General features: G+C 38.8%; 1 protein-coding gene across 1 annotated transcript; it reads left to right on the forward strand.

Annotated features, from left to right (window-relative positions):
• The first annotated feature begins 8,545 nt into the window (after positions 1-8,545).
• Positions 8,546-13,924, forward strand: alx3 (ALX homeobox 3). Its single transcript, XM_054608541.1, has 4 exons — positions 8,546-8,876; positions 12,734-13,008; positions 13,144-13,269; positions 13,483-13,924. Exons 1-4 carry the CDS (start codon positions 8,546-8,548, stop codon positions 13,831-13,833), a joined length of 1,083 nt encoding a protein of 360 aa, XP_054464516.1. The 3' UTR covers positions 13,834-13,924.
• Positions 13,925-17,369: the final 3,445 nt, after the last annotated feature.

Raw genomic sequence — 17,369 nt, forward strand, 5'->3', positions numbered from 1 at the left:
CGATGACCCCAGCTATCCCTGTGGAGTTTGGCTTGTACAGCTGTATCTGATTGGACAGGAACAAAGAGCTGTGCTGCACTAGGAGGTTTGGCATTCAGCAGATATAAAGAAATTATCCTTTAAGACAAGAATCACTGCTCCCATATTCTCCGCAATAGTTCATGAGTGTGTTGATCTGTATTTCTTAGAATGATGGGAAACAGTTTTAGGAACACAGGTTTAAATATGCAAAAAGTGATTTTGTGTTTCTGCAAGGCAGACATGCAGCATAATATTACAATATTGTCATTTCACCAACAGTCATAATGTTAATGCACATTTTAATATTTATGTTTTGAGTGTGGTAGTATAGTGTACAGGAAATATATGTGGTAAGGTTGTTTAGTGTTCAGGATATATAAATAAATATATATATATATATATATATATATATATATATATATATATATATATATATATTACATTATAGTCATTTAGCAGATGCTTTTATCCAAAGCGACTTACAATAAGTGTATTCAACATAGGTATTCAAGAGAACTCCTTGTCACCAGAAGTCATAAGTGCATCTCCTTTCTTAAACAAGCATCTAAAAGCATAAACCAGAGCAAAAGTACAGTGCAGAAACATACTAATACGAATATTATATATATATATATATATATGTATATAAATTATATATATATATATATATCCTGAACACTAAATGACAAAACCAATATACGAAAAATCACAGTAAGAAAATTGTTTGTTATGTCTCTCTGTCTTTGTCCTTCACACCTTGCCTCATTTGTAAAACCTATTTAATATCATAATCTAACAAATGCTTCTGACACCACTGATGGGAGCAGGAAAAAAATGAGCACGTTAAATTGGTTAGTCTATTTTTTTTTGCAACTGTCATCATTGCAAAAACTGACGGATTTAATGTGAAGCACTCCGAAAAAAAGTTGTTCTTCGAGTTGTTCTTCCGCGGACTTTCATAAGTATTTATCCAGAATATAGCTGACAGGTTTCTTCCAAAATGTGAGAAAGCTGGTGAGCTACCGGAGACCTCCTGTGCGTCAGGAGTCTTCTCATTTGATACGCTGGAGACGGAGGCCGCTGCCAAAGCCGCAGGTCCTGTCTGGAGCCTCCGGATTACAGATCCGTGTGTGTGTGTGTGTGTGTGTGTGTGTGTGTGTGTGTGTGTGTGTGTGTGTGTGTGTGTGTGTCTGTCACAATGCCAGAGCCATCATTGTCACACACATGGATGTAGGCCTACAGGCTGCGAGCTTTATAAGACAATCTCCAAAATCTAAGAAAGTCAATTTAAAAAGTAGGTTTCCCCGTCGAAGATGCTGTTTGTAACGATCGACTGTAGGTGTATATTTAGGTTAACAATTGTTATTATAAAACGTTGTCTATGCCTAATTATACTCTTAATGTTCCGTTAAATAAAAAATAAAAAAAACGACACGTTTAAACAGAGAATGAGTTGTTATATTTTTTGCAATATTGTAGGCTATAACTGATTCAAGCTTTTTTTGAACACAAGCATAAGAATAATTTCACGTATTTTGCATTTCGATAGGCAATAATTAGCTCAATTTAAATGTATCTCACTGAAGGCAACAACTGAACATTTAGGAGTGAATGTATCCTCTCAATTCTTTATTCCTAAATAATCAGCCAACAATAATCTTGTTCTTTCCTATTAGCTTGGAAAAACGCAATTCAGATAATTAATAAAAGAAATAGCCAATAAAATGTCATGTTTAACCTTCGTTCATATAATTGCTCTAATTGATTTTTCCAAAATATGAAAGGTGGCCTCAGAAAAGTGTGATATGATATCGGAATTTCCATTCCGCCTGTCAAAAAAATCAGACAAGAAACGCGTTTCTTTCAATCACCAGTGAAAAACGATTTTAATTTAACTCAGGAAAATAAAGCCAAAATTGATATCTACTTGAGATGTAACAAAAGTGTAATTTAAAGCCTAAGATAGGCCTGGAAGCAAATGCTCCCACCAAATATTCTGATACTATTCACTGATAAAAAGGATGAAAGAAACTGATCAATAATGTGAAATATTATTTGCCAAAAATGATAAAAACGGCAATCTCTTCTGCTGAGTTTTATGCATTAGTTAGTCTATGCTGTATTCCAGCGTCATTATAAAACATATTTAGACGTCTATATTTGCTTTTGAACTATCATTTTCACTGTAATGTCACACTTTACAACGGCATTTTAGGTTATAACTTGAATGAGTGATACAAAAAAACGAATTGGTTAAATGATAGACAATATCCTAATTCGATAATTTTTGGATAATTCATAAATTGTTTTATAAATAAACCTTAGAACTAATGTAAATGTAAATGTCTACTATTATACCACGATTACATTTTTTTAAATTCTATTTTCTAATGGATATTTATTTGAATGCACTTCTCAGTTATCCACTGACAGCTTGACGTAAGATTTTCTTCGAGGATGAACACAGGTGCCTCATGTCTTGATCGCATGGACACTTTTAATATAGACTCACCAGAAACCCGCAGTGTCTCTGGGACAGGAAGACTTGAGGAGGTTCCTGTCCTCTGGCTCCGGATAATGACAATCCCATGATATCCATTTTGCGCTGCTTACCGCTGCTGACCACCTCTAATTCAATCCGAGACCCCGGGTCACAGGCAGTGTTGGAGGCTGTTAGAATAACGACCAAAAATAGCATTAATACGATTATTGCCACTAGTGATCCTACAACTCCTCCTGCTTTTAAAGTTGCATAATCTGTCACAAGTAAGATAATTCATCAGGGCCCACCTCAACCTTAACCTTTGACAATAATAGTCAAGGCATAGCCTACAATGTGTTGCATTCCTTTATCAGTCATATCAAATCTAATGTTATCTTATTCTAACCTGCACCAATAAAGACGATGATTGGCTATTTTATAGGTTCTCAGGTTACCAGACCGGAGTGGAGACAGTCGGGTTTTGATAAGTCTGTATAGCTACTAGTTTGAACAATACAATACAATGCAATTTACATTAAACCTAACTATAACTTTCTTTTAACGGAAGTTGAAGGCTATCTTTTAGTCTTCTCCGTTACGCATGCGTCACCGCCCAACAGGGCCTCTTCGTCCACGGTTTCTCGGTCCGCTCTCAAACACGTTTAAGGATTATTTATTTTTAGCCATGTGTGCGCTGTAACGGGGCCTTAGCTGATACTTCCAGATGGTTTTGCTAAGGTGTATGTTTACGGATTCCTGGAGATTGTGAGCAAGGAGCGAGGCAGCACCGGTCTGTCCTTCATTAAGAGCAGAGAGGCATTTATCCCGACAGACAGAGCTTTCATAACCCGGTGTTCCCGCACACACAGGCACCATTTCTCTGGTTTAGCTACTGTGTCGAGCGAGCCTTCTCATTCTGGTCTCTGTGACTAATGTGAAATGGGTTAAGTGCTCATATTAACCTGCTAAAATGGCAGAGCTTAAACTAGCTGAGCACCTGACCAGTCCTTTAGCGTGTTGCTATGATAACCCAGCAGTTGCTTTTAGAAAACAAAAATCTTTTTTGGTTTGTATAAAAGTGATTTATAGGTCTGGAACCATAGCTGCCCCTATATTTATGCTCGAAAAAGTAAATGTGCAACCTAAAAAAAATCTGGGTGAATTGGCCTAGGTCATCTGCTGTGGGCCTTGTCAGCCTTTTATAGTAGTTCTGTCTTGCATTTTAAATATGTGCTCCCTTATTTTTAAAACTACAGTGGGAAAGCAACACACAGCATGGGCTACAGCAGAAAATCATTTGGGATGAATCAACCAATAACAATATACACATTTTAATAAGGCTGCAGCACTTTTAGTCAGTCTACACTGTCAAACATCAAAGGTCCTTTGGTTTGAAGATCACCAGGGGCTTAATTGAGTAACTTAACTCAATATGTCACAATCTTCCTAGTAGGCTAGTGTAATGAATGGAAAAATATTCTCTGTCGGAGTAGTGTGGAAAATAATATTTTAATACAGTAAAATTCTAATCAAAACATGAATAACATTTATTGTGAGAAATAATGCTGGTCTCTCTCTCTGACAGATACGTACCTGGTTCATCTCACAAGTGTTGCGGTGGTGGATCCTGACTAGCTGCTAACTCTCCATGGGCTCCAGTGTGCTCCATGACGCCTCATATGAGGTCAGACAGAGGACAGCAACCCCACTTCCCATTTCCCTTTCAAAAAACCTCAACCCCCATCGCAAAAGCGGACCAGCTTAAGCTTCCCAGAATGCACCTCTCCAGCCGGCTGACCCAAGGGTCGGCAGCTGTCAATCACATCCTCAGCTGGCTCTTCAGCTTCTGGACATAGACTAGAGATTGTGAGGGGAGGCCTCTGAGAGGAGCCCTGGCTCTGCATATGGGATCATCTCTGTGCATTCATGGCGGCTAATTAAATTAGCTATCCTTCTCCTATTCTAATGCAAACCTCAGGTTGAATCGCCACCCTGTACGTGAGAGGAAAGGCCCCAGGCAGCGATGGCCAGACAAAGACAGCCAGCTTGTGTGAAGTACAGAGTTGTACTTCATTCTATCTGGCTGTCTATGTTGCTGTTCCTCTGGTAGCTCCATTTTAGTAACTTCTCCATCTACATCCTGTTGCAGGATCACACAGACTGTCGCTGGAAAAGGTCAAGTCTTTGTATACTCTCTACACACATGGCAGATATTACTCACAATTATAACATGAAAAAAATATTATTTAAACCTTTAAAAAGTAGGATTTTATGTAAAAAGATAAGTGCCTGATCACATAATTCGGTTATACTTATGTGTGTCAAATGCAAGCCAGTGTACCATACATTTGGTGCATTGGAGAGAGGATGTAAGGTGTAACAGGGTGTGACAAAGCCCTGCAGACTGACAGGCAGGCTGAGAGGATGTTGTGGAGGGAGGGATGGAAGTGGCTCTCTAGCCCCGGGGGCCGCTGGGTGAGTGGTGAGAGTGCAGGGTCACCTTTATCCAGTCTGTGCCCAGAGCCGGGAGGCAGCTGGGGGAGACCTGGAACTCCCAACAGGCTGAACTGATTTCCTGTGCAGGGTCATGCCCAGGACAGGCTTGGAGGACAAGGGTTTAGGACCACGGGGAGCAGAGAGTGAAGCTGGTCATGGTATGGACGGCATGTTGATGCTATTTTCCTGCCGTTTCCCTGCTTTTAACCACCACATCTCTCCATGTTAGTGGGTAAAGTCAAAAATGCACACACATCTGTGTCTGAGATCACATAGTGTGCTTATTTTATAAAGGACAATGCTCAGTGAAAGTCTGACTCTTCAGTGTATGAATGAATGGACCCCCACCCCTCAAGTATAATTAAACAAACCACAGCACACAGACGTCCACACAGACTCCTAGGAGGCTTTGATTCCTCAGCAAATAACATATCCATAATCCTCTACATCTTATGCTCTCTTGATGCAGTATTCATATAAACACTGTTACCTGCGGCTGCTCTGAGATCATAGCGAAGACGTTCTTCCTCTTGCCCACATTTCTGGAATGCATTTATTCAGCTGGGTTCGTGCTTTGCTGCCTCGAGCTACAGAGGACATGCTTGTCACGAGATTTGAGAAACATATCCGTGCCCCCCCCCTGTGTGTACATCTTAAAAACGTATATTCCCCTCTAACAGAATTTTGAGGTTTTAATGGTGGTCAGCCAGACAGTTTGATAAATGCTGGCAAGTACACATAGGCTTAAGTTTACGGGGATGAATACACTCCGAGTGTGAGAGGGTAAAAGGTGGCATTGTGGTTGTGATTAACATGACAGCGCTGCCTTTTTTAGCCTCTACGCTCCACTGACTGAAACATGTTAATCTATGTCATGTTACACATAAATGTCATTAGGCCTTATATCTACGGTCACTAATCATTTTAAACTTGAAGGAGCTCTTCCTTTCCATGCAAGCAGCCATGTCTTTGCAATTTGTGTCCAGATGAAGACTGGAATTTTCATTTTGGTCATGACTACACTTTAATGAGTCTCTTGGTATAGAGAAGAATTAAGTTTGTGACAATTATCTGCACATTGGAATGTGAATGGGATGATCATTATATTTGCAACATGTTTTACTGTTGATTTATTAATGTCTGGGTTTTTTTGAACAAGGTTAATCAGCTTTTATTTTTATTTGTCATTGAAATTCTGATGAAAATTCTTTGTACAAATAACAATTCAAGCAAGAATTCAAGGTCATTGAGCCATCATTCAAATGCCACCTTAACTCCATATTTCTTGTTGCACAGCTTTTTCCCCCTACACTTGGATCTGTTATGTGTACTGTGGACACTTTGATATTTCAGAGCTGAAAATGGAATCAAATGGGGCTTATGAGGCTTTTCAGCCCAAATGGACCTCGTGTTTATACACTTGTCCATCAGCTGAGTGGCGTGCAGCCTCAGGTATCCATAGATGGAGAGATGTCCCCAAGACCAACGGTACTGTGTCTGAACCTGGTAAGTGCACTGTGTTTAGATGAGGTTTGTCTAGATCGAAGATAACATGTCAGTATATCAAAAGCCTTTTATCTTACTGCTGAGTCCAACTCTTTCTGATATCCAGTCAGTTTCGAGCTGCATGGTTAAAATAAATAACACATCTTGTGCTTTGTATCATGGACGAATCATTTTTTTTCTGCTTTTACTTTAAATGTTATTATTTTTATATTGACTCCTATCAAAACAGTTGTCAAGAGAGCTCAAGTAAAAAACCCACAGAGATTTAAATAGATATTGCCTTAATTAAAACTGTATTTGACTGCAAGCAGGAGAATGTTATGACCTTCATAACTATTGTTTTGCTGTTTCAATCATTTCTAAAATATTTTCAGTATTATTCAGTGAAACCACAAGAAATGAGCACCATACTTTAGTGATCAACGACAGGGAAACGGAGAAGTGAACCTCTGTAAATGTCAGCGGACTTATCGGTACAGTAACAAAATCAGTATTTTGTGTTAAATCTGTTGGATCAATTTAATATTGATAACCTATTTTTCGGCCTAACATTGTTCGTCTGGTATGTTACATTATCCTCAATATTGTCGATCGGAATAATCGTTTTTGTTTAGATTAATAGTTGACGATAGCGTTAAAGTCTTAGAGTCCGTCCTTTTAAATTAGGCTAATATTATTTAGACATCCTCCGAAATCCAAAATTTCACAGGTGAACTTTATATTTCCATGGGATTAATACGATAAAATCCTAACTGCCATTCATGCCCTTACATCGGGTGATGACTGCCGACGCATCCCACAGAAATGTTTCTTTAGCTGAATCTGTTCAAAAACAAACACAGTGAAAACAATAAACCTGTATCACGCTGAGCACAGACAATTACATTATATAAATAATAATAAATGATCTCAATACATTTGCTTATTCTGTTCAAAATGATCATGTCTAATGTTTCTGTCTGCGTATGGATTTGTGTCAAATAGGCTGTTATCCAAATTAGTTTGACCTTGGCAGTCTTTGCATTGTTTTGGTTTTTTTCATTGTTTACATGAGCCTTTTTTAATGGGCATTAAAAAAAAAAGTGATTTAGGTCATTTGCGTCATGTAGGCTTCTTTAGATGTCGTTTAGCAGCAAAAGTACATTACATTACATTACAGTCATTTAGCAGACGCTTTTATCCAAAGCGACTTACAGGAAGTACACATGCATACGTTTATTGGAAGTAAAATAAATACATCGAAACCCGATAGGGGAAAAAATGATATATGCATGTATGATCACTGAATAAAGCATGTAGAATGGTTTGGTAAATTAAAAGGAAGAAAGTAAGTCTGACAAAGAATAATGAAATTAAAACATTAGACCCATTCGTTATACCCGACTGTGAGACATGAAATATAAATAAACTAAAGTAAAACGAAATTAACCTGAAAAAGAAAAAAAAAAGAATCATACAGACATCTTGACCTTCAATGGAAAATAATTCGGTCAGTTCTCCCTGCGTGACATGCTGTGTGTGTGTGTGTGTGTGTGTGTGTGTGTGTGTGTGTGTGTGTGTGTGTGTGTGTGTGTGTGTGTGCCTGTTTCTCCTGTCCTGCTTGATTTGGGGATGAGGCCCATAACAATATATGAAATAGGAATTAAATGGTTAATTGGAGGGACAGAAACCACACGTGATTGAATTTTTGGCGGATTATATCAGACTGCTGGATGCTGTAATAGACACCCCACCACACACACATACACCAACACACAACTCCTCTCTCTCTCTTCTCTCTCTCACACACCTACTCACACACACACACACACACACACACACACACACACACACACACACACACACACACACACACACACACACACACACACACACACACACACACTCCAGCCCCGGTTTCACGGGTCTTTGTTTCTGATCTGTTAAATCCCACCCACTTGACATGAACACAGAAGAGAAAAAAAAAACCCGGTCCCACTCAGGCGCCCACACTATCAGCGCCCAGTCGCTGTTGTCTCTGCTGTCTGCTGGACCCGTAAGATGGAGACAGAGAGTTGTTTGCCTTTCTCTTCGCAGACCAGCAGGAGGACGCCAGATAACTCACCGAGACTGGAGCACAGCGGCTCCGGCTCCTTTCTCCCCTGCGATGAGCTGCAGAAACCCTCACACCTTCCTCCTCCTCTTCCCCACCGCCTCAGCCTGCGCGGGGACCTGTACGCCGCCGCCGCCATGGGGAGGTTTGGGGATGCTGCGGCGGACTTTACGCCCGCCTCACCGGCCAAACACAGCAAGTTCTTGGAGAGTATAAACCAGGATCAGAAGGGGACGGCGATCAGCGGCAAGCCGGCGTTTTATGAGAACAACTCCGAAGGTGAGCAAGAGAGAATCTATGTGTTACATAAAGAAAAGAAAAGAAAAGAAAGCTGAAAACTAACTGACTTATAAGTCAAAATAGGAGCAATAGCAATATGTTGACTTGTTTCTCAGAACTATCTTTAAATGAAATACGGCACAATTGCTTGACAATGGATTTTGATAAGTGGTATTCTTAAAAAAAATATATATAAAAATGAGATTAGATCATTTGCCACCAGATCAACTCATACATACAACAATATACAGTTCACACAGCGCACAACAGACAGAAAACACATTACAACAAATAAATCACACCATAGAAATGAGAGTATTTTTAGCCCAAAATGTCTTCAGTGCGGAAGAAAATACTCACAATAGCATCTTTTTCCCCAATTTTGATATTTTAAAATGAATTAATGCACAGAATAGGCAGGTGTTAAAAAACTATGAATGGATTTATAGAACACAAGAATAATCTTTATCCCTGTTAAAATTAGTAAGAAATTGAATGACTTAAATCCAGTGGATCAGTTTTCCAGTATGGCATTTTTTTTTTTTTTTTTTTTTTTTTTTTTTTGCAGTTTGCAGGTTTGGTAAGTGTTTCATTTCAACTCATAATTATATAAAAGTTTTGATTGATTTTTATCGGCTATGCAAATAAAAGCATGGTTGTTATAAAAATGTCAACAAGTTGTCTTTCACTTGACAGTCCTTGATATAAAGTGAGAGAGGTTAAAGGTCAGCCTGGCATCAAGTTGGGTGTGTCATTAGGCTACTAGCAGTTGTCAGGTTTTAGGCCAACATTGAGCCTAATATTTCTGTATTTTAGTCCTTGCACTTTTTTTAAAAATTGCTAATTATTTTCCTCATCTGCAAATTGTCATTATGTAAAACACATTTGAATTCACTTCGAATTTGTGCTCAAAGGCTGTCAGACGTAAAAGCCCGTAAATGTCCATATTGGGAAGAAAAGTAATTACTGTATATGTTGAACCGAAGCCTGAAGAAATGATGTGGTCTTTCACTTTATTTATTAGTGTTGATGATCCTGCAAGGCAACAGAGGATATGAGTGCTGATAAGGTCTTTGTGATATCTGTGTCCAGAATAATATACATCAGATTTATTCATGTTACTGCCAAAGACAAAGAGACTTTTTCTCACAATTAGTTATGATAACAATATCAGCTGTCCTGTTTGAAAGAGGAATTTTATTACTTTGCTTTTAAATTGGGTTTAAATTAGAAATGGCATGTATGGTTTCCCCGGATCTCTTTTGCGGGCACCCACCCCAACCACACACACACACACACACACACACACACACACACACACACACACACACACACACACACACACACACACACACACACACACACACACACACATGCACACACATGCACTGTCAATTGTTCAGTGTAAGTTAAATTAATTGTATGCATTACTTGGTAAATCACTGTAAGTTACTAGGGTTTGCATGAATGTGCAGAATAGATACTGTGTGTATGTGTGCATGTGTGTTTTTGAGTTTGCGTTCGTTCAGCTTCAAAGGCAGACATGTCTTCCTGTTTTGTCTACTGTGGGAGGAAAGTTTATTGATGGTGGTGCAGGCCGACACATTTAAAACCCTTCTACCATCTTTACATTTTTCAGGTTTTACTTTAGTTTGTAATGCTGTTGTTTGCAATTAATTCTTGCAATTGTAATACAGAATTAGCTAAATTTGCCTAATGGGTGAGTTGATTATTTCTTTTTTTACCCGAGGAAAGGACCAAAAGGTTTCACATTATTTGAAGAAAAAGTCATGGGTGCGAATGTTTAAAATATTTAGTGCTTGAATATCCTTATTAAAAAGTTTAATACTATATTTGAATGGCATATCTGCCACAGACATAATATTTCTAGGAGCACAATACATTTCTTACCCGATTCATACTTCTTGGTATAGAAATATGCTTCACGCGTAAATACATATTTGTTTTTCCATAAAATAGAACAAAATACTCCCTCACTATTTAAATCTTTTTGTGAACTCAGCAGAATAAACTCAGTTCAAACCTTGGGATTGCGTTTTTTAAAATTTTCTTCATTTTTATTATTGATCTGCTTTAATGACAAGAGCAGATGAATTTAAAACCAGTGAATATTATATATCCGTTAAAGAAACTGAATGAAACACGTTTTAAAAAACTGAAGTACTGTTTTGCGCAAATTGAACACCTTCATGTTCAGAGCAAGACACCTGGAAAAGAAGCTGCTTAAATTTCTACCACGGCTATTTCAGTATTAGAATTGATCCCCAATCTCACAGCATGACATTCCTACCTATACATTTTGAATGTATCCTCTATTTGCCTTTTCCGGAATTTCACATAGATCTCCTGTTACACTGGAGTCAGAGCGGATGTGGCTGTTTGACAGGGTAAAAGCTATACAATGTCCTGCAACCCAAGTTTGAAATCTTAACAGAGAATATTATCAGCATGAACTGCGGTGTGAGGTGGGATCTAATGGACACAAGGAAATTAATGCTGCAATGAAAAGTGCTCTTTGTTGGGCCCCATATTGAATTAGGAGAATAGCAAAGTAATGTCTCTGCGGCCCCCAGTGAGTGAGTGCCTGCAGTTAGACGCAGAGTGATTTTGTTTTGGAGCTCAGGGTCAAACATAATGAACATGGACAACAACATCCAAACACTGCAGGAGGGAACAGCCCTTTGCATGGTCTGTTAACAGGAAGGGATTTAATGCTTTCAGATTTCCCATTACTGCTGAATGTCATGGGCCGAATGTATTCAAACAATCATGTGCTTTATCAGATACATATTTGTCATATAATCCAGTTCTTTATCCTAGTTTCATACTCTGAATGTGAATATTTTGACATGAACATTGCCATAAGTTTCCCATAGAATAAATTGATGTTTTTTATAAGTGAACCTAAACATTTATTTTATGATGTGAATTTATTTCCAAATGTGACAAATCAAATCCCAATTTTTTTACCTTCTGCTTTATGGGTTTAATTCAAACCAACTCACTAAGAGTTTACGGGTTGTCTAAGATAATCAAATTAACTTGCTGTTTGGCTGAATTAGTGTTGTGTGCTGCTTTTCTCTGCGCCACAATTCAGCCTCTTATGATATTTTGAGTTTGGGAAATTAAATTGAGAAGCATAAAAACAAGCAAGGGATTAATGGATTTTCAGAGAGAATGTTTTATGTGAGTTCCTGTTTAATTTTATTTTATAATAGTGTGTAGAATTATACTCTCCTGGACTTAATATTAAACTAATTTACTTGCTGTGAAAATAGGAGTGGTTGATCATTCAGATGTTTGCACTGGTGCCTCACATGCAAAGAGATTTGATTTCCAGCGCTGGCCTTTTTTGTACAAAACTTGTGCGTTTTTCATCCACATTAGTGACAGTAAGTTAGCTAAAGGTATGAATGTTAATCGGTGTTAACCTGTAAAAGCCCGCTGATTTGTTCGTGATGTTTCTTAGGGTCCCACACCTTTTTTCTGCAACCCTACAAAGCCTAAACAACATATATTTAGATTTTATTTAACCTTCATCAAACCACAATCATTGTCATTAAAGAATTTTGTCCAGGCCAACAACAATCCAGACGAAGTGAAACTGATTTCACAAAGTTTTTGACGGAGGATCAAACGTAAACAATGCTAGAATCTTAATCAGAAATTGATGATTATAAAATCTTAAGTAAAACCAGCACCCTAAAAAAATTGCGGTATCTTAAAGACAGCTAACAGCAATCTGAAACCATGAACCATATAAGATTTTGCATATACATACATTTTCAAATATATATAAAACTGTCTACCTTTTTCTGTATTTCCTTATGTCTCAGTTAGAGAGAAAGGAGCTCCAAAGCCCATGGGCTATCACGGCATTGGCACAGACTGTTGTGGCAAGCTGAAAGAGCCTGGGGCCGGTTTGCATGGGGACTCTATCGCCGACTCCATTGACTTGTCCGGAAAGAACAAGAAACGGCGCAACCGTACCACCTTCAGCACCTTTCAGCTGGAGGAGCTGGAGAAAGTGTTTCAGAAGACACACTACCCCGACGTTTACGCCCGGGAGCAGCTGGCCCTGAGGACTGAGCTCACTGAGGCTCGGGTTCAGGTGTGTGTTCAGACAACTGACTCAAATATTACACCTTTTTGCTTTATAACTGTAAGCAGAAGAGAGTTTATAACCTGAAAAATACCAGCTGTCTTCTGAAATGTTCCTGCTCCACTCTATTTTCGTATTTGAAAGGTTTGGTTCCAGAATCGTAGAGCGAAGTGGAGGAAACGGGAACGCTATGGAAAGATCCAGGAAGTCCGCAACCACTTTGCTGCTACATATGATATCTCTCTTCTCCCTCGCCATGATACATACCAGGTAGGCCACCGCAGATCTCACATGACATACATGTTGGAGTGGAAGCTGTAGAAATGATCAAACCTGCTGTGAGAACTTGTTTAGTTTTTCAAGCTCTATCCGAGCTTTGCAGATATTGTATCTTGATTTGGTGTTCAGAGCAAAGTATGAAGTGTTTCCATGTTCATTCGAGTAAATTCATAATGTGTCCTATCCTAAATCTCTCCCCGTCAGATGCAGGGCAACCTGTGGCCCGGGGCAGCCTCAGGAGGAGGCGGTGGTTCAGCTGCTGGTTGTGTCCTAGGAGCGGACTCCATCCCCTCGTCCTGCATGAGTCCATACCCTCACCCCCACAGCAATCTGCAGGGCTTCATGGGCATGCCTGCATCCCCCGGCCATCACCACCACCACCACCACCCACCTCACCATCCAGGCATCAACGGCCTCTATTCACTCCACAGCTTTCCTGGAGGCCTTGGGCCCCCTTCCATTGAGGGGCCCGAGACTGACTACAAGCCGACGGGCCTTGTGGCGCTGCGTATGAAAGCCAAAGAGCCAGGCAGCATCCTGTCCTGGCCTACATGACCACAACAGTGCCAGAACCCCATTATGCACAGACTGAGCCAAAGCATATTACATTCCTGAACCATAAACAGTCCCTGATGTAAACACCCACCTCAGCATATGGCTCAAATAATTCCTCCTAACTTTTATGTAAACTTGGAGACTTTTCACAATTCAGAAGATCTTGGAATATGAATTTCATGAACATTGAGGGCAACTTGAGCTTCTAGCACGAAAACCTAGTGTATTAATAGGAACTTTTTTTGTTTCCACTTTTAGTTTGATATCAGATTGCTGAGACCAAAGACAAAAAAAAAATATTTAAGCATGTAAAAATTGTAATTATCATTTTAATCATTGTTGTGTTTGTTTGTTGTGCTTTATAGTGTGACCAGTAATAAAGGCCTCCACCTAAATAGTTTTTTTTTTTTTTTCAGTCCGAAACTATTTTGGTGAAAAGAGATTAAGAAAACCGAACAAAAACAATCTCATCTGGGAATTATTTTAGGCTTGACATGACTCTTAACAAACGAACCAAAAGTCTGTGTCACATATTTAACTGGGAAGGTTGTTGTGAGACAAAAAAATGCTTCACAGGCTGTGGTTGCCATAAACACAATGATTTCTGCTGTGCGGGAAGTGAGCTTCTTGTATTTGGGAAGTGCTCAGAGAGACCGTACATGTACAGCATAGTTGGCCACACTTCAAGAGGCCTTCAGGTGGCACCTCATGTATCAGCAGCGGGTGGCAGGTTCATTAATGGAAAAGTATCTGAGCAAACACACTCCACTATTGATGATAAAGTAAGCCTCCCGCAGAAGGATGGCTTCACATTCAGCCATTTTTCATTCACATCTGGCATCAGTGGTAAACCCGACCAACTGAGTAATGACTGAGTTTAATAGAAGAAATTGGGGTTACCATGGCTCGGAGCGTGTTTTGTTTGATAATATTAACCACTGAAGCCAGTTCATCTGCTTTCTGCTTTTATTTATACATACTTATGTATCCATGTGTTGTCTTTTTAAAGAAGAATATGATAAATATAAATCTCTAGCATGCTTAGTCTCACATGTATTCTGACTGCATTGTTTTCAGAAAATCTCCTTGTTGTGCTTTACCCCAAACAATATACTCTATTGTCAAGGAAACACTGAATTGCACGGTACCATCCCATCTGGTGTAAATTACTAAATACCAACATATTAATGTCAGATGTGCAAACATTTAAATCTGTGAGAGATTGAGAATGCAACTTGAATTGAGAAAAAAAGAAAGTTCCTCTGGTGGACAAAGCCGTTCCAAGCTCCACTTACTCCCAAGAAATGTACATGGCTTACGGGAGAATATACTGACTCTGCTTTCCCTTTGCTTGCTTCACATGACAGCCATGCCGGGGAGGATCAGCTGCCATTCCCTGAGTCTGTGTCGGGGTTTTGTGTGAGCCACTAACATGTGGTTCCAATAGAAGAATGCACAAACCCATCAGAAACACTTTCCACACCCACAGCTTCAAATTCCAGCCAGGCCCTGGGAGACGGCAGCCCTTACTGCAGTTACATAGTCCCCTGATTAAATCCCAGATTAAGTGGAGAAGATAAGGAGACCTGTCAGTAGGGATCAGGGATTGAGGAGATGGCCATCTTTAGAAAAGCTGAAGAAATAGCAGATGGTGGATCAGCGCTCAGTTTTAGTATTTATTTTTTAGACAGGGAGCAGGTTAATGAAATCTGTCCAAACAAAAGAGGAAACTCAGTGGCTTAGTGAATCTGATATGTTAACTCTTGAACACTGTCAGGACAGTTGTAAAAGAATAGATAACAATATCACAAATGCAGTATGGTTTAGTCCCCTTCCAAACAGGACCAAAACTAATTACCCCATCTTACAAAAGGCAACCATAAGTTTTGATTAAGTTGTCATTTAAGAAACAGTGGTATGGCGTACCCTTTGATCTGTATTGGCTCAATATATCAGGCTGGAAAGGCCTCAAATGATTTGTCAGAAATGAAATGAAAAATGTTGAGTTAAGAGTGCACGATGCTGGGGGCAGTTATTAACTAAGCATCACTTTGTGTGTAAGGGTCATCGGGTGAAGACTGTCACTTGAGTTTGAAAATTACTATACCCTTAGTCTCATTAATGGACAAAAAATCTGATTTAATGCTCATTAAAATCTGTACAGCTGCCTGCTGGCTACTGCTCTGAGCTTTGATCTCAACAAGATTTATCTTGGCCTTGAAGTGCAGCTATTGTGACACAACTGATCCTTGTATTTGAAGTAGTCGGACAGCATTAACATGTCCCAGTAAGCTAAACAATGTGGTTGCACAGTGCTGCCATCTCTGTATCACAGTCAAACAGTGGAGTAAGGCGAGTTCAACGCAGTCTGTCCTAAAGTATTTAGCTGCTTCAAGACATTGATCTTAATTTAACAGTTGAAGGATAAAAAAAAGGGGGTTGCCACACTGAGTTGACTATTTGCATTTAATTGTCTGCACAAAATGTCTTACACCTATCCAGAAGTGCAAAAAATGGTTGGTTGAAACCGTGAACTCAGCTAAGTGTTATCTTATTTCAGCATGATTCAAACATTCCTTTGACTCGTAAATGGGTGGTAAATAACTTTCATAAAGGACAAGAAAAGGCCAAATCCTGGTCTATATAAATTTTTCTTTCACCTCGAAAAAGGAATGTCTTATAACTAAAAGTAACCAAGCGTTCAGATGTAACATAAGAAAGTGCCGAAAATATATCCAATTAACCTACAATACAATTCTGACTGGAGCTTGGCAACTGTATACGTATGAGAAAATGCATTGCATGCACAAGTTGTTGCTTTGTCCACATACCCACAGAAGGGCCATGTGCCTATCCCAGGTCATTTTTCAGGATTAGTAATTTATGGGCTTGTGTGCTACTGTACCGTTTCAGCTACTGTTCAAATACTGCCACCTTGTGGTATTATGCCAATATATGTTAAAAGAGTCTCCATCCATTCGTACAGCATTTGTTTGTTGATAAAGAAACATTTTACATAAATCGTAATAGTTAAGTACTTTGATAGTGGATGACCAAAAAACAGGGTCAGTTCACAAAATCATACATTCAAATGATACATTTACATAACCGTGCGATAAATGTTAAATCCCCAAATAAATATGTTGTGCTTATAATGTGTAATATTGAGAGGTCAGAGATAGCGTTGGTGTTTTTTGTTTATTCGCAGTAAATTGCTAATTGGTCCAGTTATTTTATCCGCAGAATTCACTTCGTTATAAAGTGAAAAAAGCATATATATACAGTGCCAGTCAAAAGTTTGGACACACCTTCTCATTCAATGTTTTTTTTCTTTCTTTTTTTTCTACATTGTAGATTAATATTGAAGACATCCAAACTATGAAGGAACACATATGGAATTATAAACAAACCAGAATATGTTTTATATTTTAGATTCTTCAAAGTAGTTGAATATTTAATATATATATATACACAGTACAGTCAAATTTATATATATATATATATATATATATATATATATATATATATATATATAT

The sequence above is a fragment of the Anoplopoma fimbria genome, chromosome 12, assembly GCF_027596085.1.
Source record: "Anoplopoma fimbria isolate UVic2021 breed Golden Eagle Sablefish chromosome 12, Afim_UVic_2022, whole genome shotgun sequence".
NCBI lineage: Eukaryota > Metazoa > Chordata > Actinopteri > Perciformes > Anoplopomatidae > Anoplopoma > Anoplopoma fimbria.

What these genes read in the sequence shown, in the direction of transcription:
- alx3 (XM_054608541.1), top strand. Translation starts at nt 8,546, where the DNA reads ATGGAGACAGAGAGTTGTTTGCCTTTCTCTTCGCAGACCAGCAGGAGG. An exon ending in TCACTGAGGCTCGGGTTCAG is followed by an intron (nt 13,009 to 13,143) that starts GTGTGTGTTCAG and finishes CGTATTTGAAAG; the next exon opens with GTTTGGTTCCAGAATCGTAG. An exon ending in CTCGCCATGATACATACCAG is followed by an intron (nt 13,270 to 13,482) that starts GTAGGCCACCGC and finishes TCTCCCCGTCAG; the next exon opens with ATGCAGGGCAACCTGTGGCC.